Source organism: Silurus meridionalis, chromosome 4, assembly GCF_014805685.1.
Source record: "Silurus meridionalis isolate SWU-2019-XX chromosome 4, ASM1480568v1, whole genome shotgun sequence".
In the NCBI taxonomy this organism is placed as follows: domain Eukaryota; kingdom Metazoa; phylum Chordata; class Actinopteri; order Siluriformes; family Siluridae; genus Silurus; species Silurus meridionalis.
In genome coordinates this window covers 34604027-34614838 of record NC_060887.1, presented here as the reverse complement: position 1 = coordinate 34614838, position 10812 = coordinate 34604027, and the positions used below count along the sequence as shown (strand labels likewise).

General features: G+C 36.6%; 1 protein-coding gene across 1 annotated transcript; it reads left to right on the top strand.

Annotated features, from left to right (window-relative positions):
• The first annotated feature begins 5413 nt into the window (after window positions 1-5413).
• Window positions 5414-10362, top strand: LOC124383816 (sterile alpha motif domain-containing protein 3-like). The gene is made up of 5 exons (XM_046846141.1): window positions 5414-7228; window positions 7319-7471; window positions 7672-7764; window positions 8172-8466; window positions 10358-10362. The coding sequence occupies exons 1-5, from the start codon at window positions 6248-6250 to the stop codon at window positions 10360-10362; spliced, it is 1527 nt and encodes a 508-aa protein (XP_046702097.1). The 5' UTR covers window positions 5414-6247.
• The last annotated feature ends 450 nt before the right edge of the window (window positions 10363-10812 follow it).

Below are 10812 nucleotides of genomic sequence, written 5' to 3'. Positions count from 1 at the left end.
AAAGGTGTTCAATAGGGTTGAGGTCAGCGCTCTATAGCAGGAGATTATTTACTCCAATCCATGTAAAGCAGATCTTCATGGAGCTTCAGTGGTTTTGACATGCTGGAACAGGTTTGGGTCTCCTAGGGAAAATTGAATCCTCCCAAATCTAAAGACAATTGTGGTGAGTCTAAGAAAGAACCATATGAAAAGAACCAACTGGAAAAGTTGTCCCAATACTTTTTTCCACATAGTGTATAATAATGCTGTAACTTGATTCCAGTGGCACATTCACAAGCACAAGCCATAGTGGCTGAAATGTTTTTACATTTTAACAGCAATGAAATAATTAAACATAAAGGGCAACACGTTTTCTCCAAAAGAAAAGAAAGACTGAGAGATGTGAGCAAGAAAAATATAAGTGGGTTAGTGTAAAAGTGAATGAATTGTGTCAGACTGAAGAGACTGTGACTAACATGGTCTGTCACCAACGTGCGAGCTGATCTGGCCAGAGAGATGGTGAATGCTGCGAGCCAATATTGACAGGATTCGAAATGACATCAGGGTTTGTTATCTCCACCTACAAACACACAGAAATTTGCTAAAATAACTTAAATATCACCTTCAGAATCAAACGAGGAAAGCTGTAGAACAAACATGGGATGTTTCAGAGCTTGATTAACCTGGGGCAAATGTCAGCTCAGAGGATGTTAGTGCAAAGAAAACAGAACATGGACAAAATCAGTGTGACATGTATTTCAGAAAAAAAACAAAAGTCCTATGGTCATCAGTTGGCATTTCAAATCAAACCATCATCTTTGTTTGTGTCCTGTTGTATTACCTCATCACACTCCAGTAATGCTTTAGTCTGCTCCATGGCGCATTTGTTTATATTGTTAATTGTTTATATTAGTTATGGTAAATAATTTTTTCAGTGTTATTATACTGTTTTGGGGTTTCTTTCATTCTTGTTGTCTTAATTTTACACTGTGTTTCTGAAGTTTGGCGAATGTTTAGAAGAAAAATAACTCACCAGACTGACAGCTCATTCAAAATATGGCCACAGATTTTGATATTTATTTATGTATGCATTTATGTAAATTTTATATAAATTAATATACATTTTAGGAAATAGTAAGATTAATGGTAAAACATTTGTTTATGTGGTGCATTGATTTCTTTTAAGCTGGGAGACGGATATTCCACTGTGATGACCCCTAACTGGAGCAGCAAAAAGAAGAATAATTTGATTTCTTTGGAGCTAAGATTGTCTTGCAAATTCTCAAATAACAAACAGCTAATTCATTTTTATTTAATAAGCATTATGGTCAGGGTTGTGCTGGATGTGGAGTCTGTGCCAGGATCATTGTGTGTGCAGTCAGAATATTCTCTTGTTCAGACACAAGTTCAAAGCAAAGCATTTTACATACATATATTGTTAAAAATTTTAATTAAAAAAATCCACCTGCTAGCATCTTTTTGGGAGTATAGAGAAAAACTGAGAACCCTGAGGAAACCCACACAAATCAAGACCAGGATCAAACCCGAGACCCTGGAGATATATGGTACGATATTATTATTATTATTATTAATATTATTATTATTATTATTAGTAGTAGTAGTAGTAGTAGTAGTAGTATTTTTAGTAATCTAATCTAAAGTTAGTAGAAGTATTTGGTGTTGTTTTTTTTTGGGTTAGGACTATGAATGTTGAACAATTGAAATGAACTGTTTTGGGTTTTTTTTTTTACTAGTAACCAGATGTCTTGAACTTTTTGGTTAAGGTTCAAATGGAAAAATTCACTACCGGTATGTAATCTTTTAGTCAGAGACTCACTCATGTAGTGCAGTTATTACCATCTATTTATCCTACAAATTATTATTTTTTAATTCTTGCAGGTTTCTGAAAAAAATTCTAAAAAATGTCCTGGCTCCAGAACACTTTAGCGCTGGTTAGGAGGGCGCAACAACCTCTATACTTCTTGATGAGACTTAAGAAAATTCATCTGTCCCTGAGATTTTAAATAGCTTTTACTGCTGCATCATCAAAGGCATACTGACTAACTCCATCACAGTGTGGTAATGCAGAGTGTGTAAATGGAAAACCCTGCAAAGAATGGTTAAACATGCCCAACCCATCATTGGCAACCAACGAACTACTATCTTCACTCTGGATAAGGGCGTCTGCTAAATACCGCAAATGTAAATGCAAAAATGTAAATCTTCACCACTGCAGATATGTGCACAGAGCACACAACATCATCAGGGATCCTTACATCCCAGTCACACAGTTTAACCTCCTTCTATGCAGTATACATTGGAACATTTCCATCAGAACCAGCAGGTTTAGTGCCAGATTAGTTTCATCTACTGTACCATCATCTTACTGACAGGGATGATATATGATCAAATATGTATTTCAAATATAAAATAGGATTTTGTAATTTGTATTTAACATGGTTCATAAAAATAGCTTATATTTTAGTGTTTTGTATTTTTTATTATTTGATATAAAGGCAAATTGTCTATTTTTGTGCAAATTCTACAGGAAAGAAAATGTATTGAATAAGTGTACACTGTTAGCCCGGATTTAGTTTCTACTTAAATATTCAAGCATAATACACTAAAACAAAAAAGTTTGATGACAGCACTTTATAATTTTAAGTATATTCTACTAATTTGTTGGCATAGTCCAATGTGCAAATAATTTGAAGTACAATGAGCTTAAATTGAAAAGTTATTGAACAGACCACACCTCTTCTTTCCAGTTGTGACAACTGTCTATTAGTAATGAGCAGTTGCTCAAGGTATCAGTGTGTGTGTTTTTCCCTTATTTGAAGAGCAGCTTGCTCTTACACACAAATACATACAGACATATAATACAAAACAAAAACAGTTCAAAACTGATTTCAGCCACGTACTGAGTCGAAGTTTTCTGTCTTTGTTGCAGTTGTGTGGATTCAGGCGAGGAACTGGAATGTGAGTATAACTCCGAGAGTTGTAAAAACCTCATTTTAACTTTTGCCATTTCAACGGGCATTTTGAGACACTGGCTAACTTACCTGTGTAACGTATATTTAGCTAACTGTGGGCGGAGGGGTTTTGGGGCTGCAGTGAAATTTTTTTTAAACATTTACCGGTTCGTTGGCTTTTTATCCACAACTAATCGATATCTAACGCTAGATCACTTTCTCACGCGAGTTGCTGATCGCGTGCAGTAAAAACACGATTTTAACCAGTTTCACTGCCTTTAGGCTTTCACCTGGCTGGCTGCAAGCGGCGTTTTTTTCCAAGAAGATAGCGGGAACACGTGCGGCTGTTTCACGCGGCTTACCACGGCCTATTGTATCTGGTAAGTTCCTTTAAGACAACGTAAGCGAATATGTGTATGTGACTTAAAATGCCCTATAATAAAGCCAGTTCGTCGTAAACTAGCAAAATAATAAATGTCATGTCAGTGTTCAGATTTTTCCAGTCTGTTTTCATAAGGTAAATGTTGTTAATGTTTGCTCATTTGAGGAAAATAAAGAGAAATTCTAAGAATTAAGTCTAAAGAAACAGATTAAATAATGGTTTGGAAGTGCAAGTATTGTCCTTTTAGATGTAAAAAAAGAGCACAATTGTTTAAACATTACAGGCTAAAACACGGAGGTTATACCAAAACCGAGCCTTTTCCTTGTTTACATCAGGAATGTCTGTGCACATTTAAATCATGAAATGCACTAAAAGTTCACCTGTCCCGCATTCACACATAAACTCCAGATCAGCAACAAAGTACAGATATACCAACTAAGTTTAGTTGTCTGTCGTGTGGATTTACAGAGTCTTGTTCAGAGAGTGACTTTCTCACTCACCTGCATCGTGCACATCTAAAAGTAAATCATAAAGTCAGATGCCCTGAGACTGTAATTTTGAAAGCAGTGTTTACTCCACATTCAAAGCACACAAGAGTAAAGTACACAAACAACAGATCTCAAAGAGGTTTAAATCAGAAATTGTTGGTGACAATATTATAAGCCATGACAGTAATGCTTCACAAGAGCAGATGTCAGATGCTAATGATATTGAGGACACAGAAGAGTTAAATGAGGTAACAGAATGTGATCTGCACGATTTAGAAAAACAGCTTGAGCACAACTTGGCATCTTTACTACTAAAGATGCACACTGTTTTGCACATACCAGAGAGTGCAGTGCAAGATGTGATAGAGCAGCTCTGTCAAATCAATAAGCTCTCACAACCACTTGTACAACACAGAGTCAGGGGCATATTAAACAAATATTGTGCTGACATGGATGAGACTGTTATTAAAGAGATGATCAGTGCTGTGTCAGAAAGTAACATGATGACACATTGTTCCAAAGATGGACCTTTAGGAACTGCCAAAAAAAGAGCAGCCTATGTGCATAGAGAGTTTCCACTGGTAAATCCAATTGAATATGTTGTGGAGAAAGGCAAAAAAACTCTTGCATATGTTCCCATTGTTCCTATGCTACAGAAGTTGCTTAACAAAACTGATGTTTTAGACAAAGCTATGTCAGAAAAAGTACATGTCCCTCAGGAATTCAGATCATATGCTGATGGGCAATACTTTACTGAAAATCCATTTCTTGCAAAAGATGAGTTCACAATTGCTCTTGTACTTTACATTGATGACTTTGAAGTCGCCAATCCTCTTGGAACATCAAAGCTAAAACACAAGATGTGTGCAGTATACTGGGTTATTGCAAACATACCTTCAAAATATCGGTCAACCCTCAGCTCTATCCAACTTGCTTTACTGTGCAATACCTCCACAGTCAAGGAGTGTGGTTATGCAAAAGTTTTCCAACCTCTGATCTATGATCTAAAATTATTGGAGCAGAATGGCATTTACCTGGAGCAACTAGGTGCCAGTGTGAAAGGTACAGTCTTGTATGTTGCAGCTGACAATCTTGCTGCCCACTCTCTTGCAGGTTTCCTGGAGAGTTTTACTGTCGACAAATTCTGCAGATTCTGTTTGGCAAGCAGTAGAGACACTCAACAACAAGAGGTATGTTCTGGTTTCTTTCAACTCCGAGACAAAGAGTCCCATGACAGGCAGGTGCAGGAGATGAGAGAGGACCAAGGAATGATTCGAGCTTATGGTGTGAAAGGAGCATGTCCTTTAACTGAGAATCTTGAGCACTTTCATGTGGTCAGTGGGTACCCTCCTGACATCTTGCATGATATTTTGGAAGGTATTGTTCCAGTTGAATTGTCCCTGTGCCTTACAGACCTGATAGGCAAGACTTATTTCACCCTAGATATGCTGAATCAGGCCATTAGGTATTTTGAGTACTCATTTAGTGACAAAACAGATCGACCTCAGGTTATTGGAAAGGATTTTCCAGTAAAGGGACCATTGGTGGAAATGGCCATGAGAACTGGTGTCTCATAAGGCTCCTTCCATTTCTTATTGGTCACAGTGTCCCTGAGGGTGACAACACTTGGGAAATTCTCATGCTTCTCAAAGATATTACTGAGCTAGCTGTAGCACCAAAGCATACAGAAGAGACACTTAACTTTCTGGACTGTAAGATAGCAGAGCACAGGCGCTTGCTGCAGTCAACATTTCCAGATTTTCGTTTAAGGCCAAAACATCACTTTGTGGAACATTATCCTCAGCTTGTAAGAAAATTTGGTCCCCTGTCTGAGGTTTGGACAATGCGGTTCGAGGGGAAGCATAAATTCTTTAAGAGGGTAATTCGCACTGCTCAGAACTTTAAAAATGTTGCCATGACACTTGCTACAAAACACCAGAAGGCAGTCAGTTACCATATCGATTGTAGCTCATTTTTCAGACCATCAGTTGAGATGTCAAAGGTTACTCCAGTTTTGCTTGCCACCTTCCCTCACTGTGTGCAGACAGCAATTGCTCAAAACTTTACAACACTAGAGTCGGTGCTTGAAGCGGCATCTGTCAGTGTAGATGGAATCAAGTATCATCCAGGCATGATACTGTCTTCTGGGTCATGCTCTGGTCTCCCCGCATTCGTCCAGATTCACAAGATTGTTGCAGTTAATGTAGAGATTCTATTTGTCTGTCACAAATTGGCTGCATGGTACAGGGAGCATTTGAGATCTTACCAACTTCATTGTGATAGTGTTACTTCTATGTGTGTGTTGAAGATGTCAGATTTAAATGATGTCCTCCCATTATCAGCATACAGGGTACAAGGAGAGCTTATGGTGACACTGAGACGATTTGTAATTTGTTAAACAGCTGTCTGTCATTTTTTCCCCCCAGATGGCCATGGAACAGAAATTAACAATGCGAGTTATCGTCTCCGAGGGAGATATAAGAAAGATGACAATGAACCCTCGACCATACATACTTGAAGATTTGATTAGCTGGCTCAAAGGCACTCTCCAAACAAACTACAATTTTACCTTACAGTACCAAGATCCTGAATTTAATAATGAATTATGCAACCTTACAGACTTGTCTGAGCTCCCAGATAAACCAACGATCAAAATCATCCCTATCATTGAGCTTGTACCAGTCCCTGGAGGTTCTGAATTATGTAGTGACACAGGCAGCCAGGCAGACACCGAGATCCTGTCCATCTCTTTGGATCGAAGTTTTCAGTGGCCAGAGGTATTTGAAATTCCCAAATTTCAAGTTGATGTAGAGTATAGACTACGCCAAGGTAACCTGCAGTATCTCAGGGATGCATCCTTTCTTAAAGTCACAAAAGAACTAAAGCATGACATACTCGAGAAATTGGCTGAGACCATGTATGCATTTAAAGCATACCCAACGAAAGAAGATTTTGAGACTGTTGCTAAGGCTTTAGTGCAAACACACCCATGCCTTAAAGAAACCGGGTCACCCTCTGGCTGGAACGGTTGGAAGAATAGCCTTAAGTTCAAAATGGGTAATTATAGAACCAAAATGCGGCAGCTGGGTCGACTTGATGTAACTGTCAATGGTGGCAAGCGAGGAAGTGACACTACAAATGGCGAGCCTCCCAAGACACAGATCAAGAAGCCAAAGAAAGGGGAAATAAATTTCCTGCCTGATTTTCCAGAGGGGATGAATGACCAGAACATGGAAGTAGCTCGTGAGGTTCTGGTCAATGAAATGATGAAGACAAAGCCAAAGGAATCCCTGGTTAAGAAAGAGATGGATGTGACGTTTGCTTTTCACAGAAAGGAAATTGTCAAAGAGAAGCCTGCCATCAGCCAGCTTGTGCATCGTTGGCCAGCTCTTTTTACAGAAAATCAGGTTTGTGTTAAGTGTCTACATATATAGTGTTGAGTGTGTCAGATTAAAACAGTGTGAACATTAACTGATGCATTGTTTGCCATGTTTCAGGTTTCCTATGAATTTGGCAGAGTGGTAGGGAAAAATCTCAGAGAAAACTTCTTGGATGCACTTGACCATTTGTCTCCAAGCCTCATGGACCTCTTCAAAAAGAAGAAAGGCCTTACTGGTCAGCTTTTGGCTGAACTTTTATGCCAGACAAAGGTAAGTTAACATATCTACATCAGTCCTGTTTTCCTATGAAGCTTTTCCTTTTTATAAAGATTTTTTTTTTTACCTCTGCATTCTCTATTCTCATAATTGTATCTCCTATTTCCAGTTTATTTTTTCCTAATCTCTTCTTTTCATTACTTGTAAATTACAGTCAGTATAAAGTGATTTATTCAATGTCGACTATTGTCTAGACAACTGAGCCAACTGACGTCAGATGCCTTTGTCTTCGGGGACTTCCGGTCATCTTGGGCGATGATCCTTCTGCTTTCTTCAAGACCTGCTTTGTAAGCAAATTCATTTTTTTATAAATGTTGCAGATGCATGTTCTTTGTTTTTATTTTATTTTCAAACCATTAATCAGGACTATGTGCTACAGATTTATTCAGTATTTCAGACTTGGACTTTTTTTATTTTATTTTTACCATAAAATTGTCTGTATGTTTAATCAGTGGCATGAAATTAACTGAAAAAACTTGGCTGAAAAAATATGGGTTCAGTTAACATTAAAAATGTTGCTGTAATTGTACAGTGAAAAGGAAGCTGAACAAGCCAGGCCTCATATCTTGTATGAAGAGAGTGTCTTTTACTATATGTCAGTGTACAGTGTTTCCTCTTAGGGTATTTTTATTGTTAACATTTCGAAAATGTATGTGCTAACTAACACACGATTGTACATTTGTTTCTCTGTAAGGACACAGCTGACAATGACTTGTACAGGCAAACTCCAGTGGGATTGCTTTTCATCGGTGAAGAGAACCTTAAGCTGAACCCGTCCAAAGTGGGAATCATCTTGGAAGGGAATGTGGTGATGGATGACCTGGCCAACCTTCCTCAGGCCTTCTGTGTCCTTTTTGGACTGATATATGCCCTGCACCTGGACTATCCCAAATACATGAAAAACACTTTTTGCTTTGTTCAGCAGGTGATGTTGAACCTGGGTAAAAGTGAGCTGGCACCCAAAATTCAGACTCTGAAAAACCAGAAGAGTTGTTGTTACACTATTTCTCCAGATATGAGAAATATTGTTTGTTCTTTTAGAAAAGTGACTTGTTTGCACTGATATGCCCTTTTTATATTTTGTTTTTGGATTGGCACTGATATATCTAGTTTCATTCAGATTAACAAACCCAAAACTGCGAAAAAGCCAGTTTGCAGTGTAAAGTGCTGTTCTAACTCATTGCACTACTGCTTCAGATACAGGTGCCTAATTTTTTTTGTTGTTGTTCTTTTAGGAAAATGTTGTGTTTGCACTGTTATGCACTTTTTCTATTTTATGTTATTGGATTGGCACTGATATGTCTGGTTTCATTCAGATTAACAAACCAAAAACTGAGGAAAATCAGTTTGCAGTGTTAAGTGGTGTTCTGAATCGTTGCACTACTGCTCCTGATACCAGGTGCCTAGTTTTATGTTGTGCTTTTAGAAAAACAACCCGTTATGTGTATGTTCACAATAAAGCATTTTACCCCTAACCGGGGTGTTTTCAACAAATGTTTCATCTGATTTCTTGATCTGAATAAGTATTTATAATGCACCAGATTAAAAACTGAAATAGTAATTTAATGATGATAACTGAACTAGGGGAAGAAAGATAAGTAAGCTACAACTAGGTATTTGGTGCATTATACTTAAGATATTAAGTGTATTAATTGTGCAAAGGAGTTAACTTGGCAAAACATGTCAAGTTGAATCAATTTTGAATTGAGTGTAATGTACTTAACATTTTAAGTTAAATGTACTTAGGTTTTCATTACACATTACTTATTTTTTTAAGGCAACCAGTTTCCTCAAATTTCTTAAGTAAATTCAACTTATCCGGGTTTACAGTGTACTATATCAATGCTTTGTAAACATACTAACATGAAAACATTAGGTGTTTAATTCTTTGTACAAGATTGTTTTGCACAAGATTCGTCACTTAGAAAAACACTAGGTTTAAAGTAAAAAACAAGAAAACTCAATATACAGTCTAATCAGTGCAGGCTAGTTTAATGATAACACTTTATATAACAAAACACATCCATTGCCATTGTTTTGTTAAATATTTTTTATTGAAGTGGTACTTTATAAAAGGCTTATTTCAAAACTCACCAGGTGACATTACAAGTTTCATTAAAGTTTCATTACAGATTTTATTCATGTGACATTACAGGGAATTACACGTCACAAGAGGAAAGGGCTCCAGTTCATTACACATTCATAAACATTACATAAATCTTTAATGACACAACATTAGATTTATACAATGTGCTATGTCAAATCTTATCAGGTGAGTGACACTATAGTTCTATGCAATATCTCAGACATTAATTGAGACAAAAGGCCTATCATACTTAATAGAGAGTTCTTTTATATACATTATAAATGAGTACATGTAAGCTAATACAACATCTTAAATTAAGCCTGTAATCTTACCCTTTTAGCTTTTTATTACATTTATGTAGGAATATGATGTCTCTTTATAGAAAATTCATTTAAATTATACTATATATTAATTGGTAATTATTTCGTAAACCTAAGAAGAACATTAAACCAACATTTAAAAAAAAAATGTTTTTGCATTATCTTCCTATTAAACTTTTAAAAATTAGCCTAATTACAATGGACACAATTATACCACCAGCCAAAGGTTAATTTTCCTCTAAAACAACTAAACATTGATATTGCTTTTTCAAGCAATATCAAACAAGTAAAATGAGCTACTGTAATTGTTCCTAAGGGAAAGATTTAATAAATGGGAAAAGAAAACTTCAAACAAAAACTTACTAGCCATAAACCATTGAGAGGAGCTCACTTTTGTCCTCCAAACTATTTTATTCTAATATTTGCAATCCGGACACAAATCTGTTCCAGCTTTTCTTTTTTTCTCATGTACAGTATGAACACATGCTGAGCTCAGTAATGGTTGCATTGCATGATAAGATGTTTCTGTCCACTCCCAGACACCTATAAGCCATCTTTTGCTAAACACAGTGTGTTATAGTATATTGGAGCCGTTTTGTACCTATTTAAAGCACTTGTTAAGTAAGACATTCACAGTAAACAAAACTTGTCTAGTCCTTCTTTGTGAGTTAATTTGTATTAATTTCAATGTCTCAAATAACCTTCATATGTACTTAAATAGGAAATAAACTATTAAAGTAAAAATAAAAATTAGAACCTATTTTAATTCTAAACTCTAACCATTTTGCTAATAGGAATGTCAGATGAACACATGAAAGAGAGACTCCACCACCTGGTGGCTAAGCAATTAACGAATAAAGCTTCAGTCCCACAAAGACATTAGATCTTCACAGTTGATTCAGAATGCTGCTACACAACTTATTTTGAAC

Coding starts and splice junctions, on each gene's coding strand:
- LOC124383816 (XM_046846141.1), top strand. CDS start 6,248: ATGGCCATGGAACAGAAATTAACAATGCGAGTTATCGTCTCCGAGGGA. Junction 7,229..7,318: donor CTCTTTTTACAGAAAATCAG/GTTTGTGTTAAG, acceptor GCCATGTTTCAG/GTTTCCTATGAATTTGGCAG. Junction 7,472..7,671: donor AACTTTTATGCCAGACAAAG/GTAAGTTAACAT, acceptor ACTATTGTCTAG/ACAACTGAGCCAACTGACGT.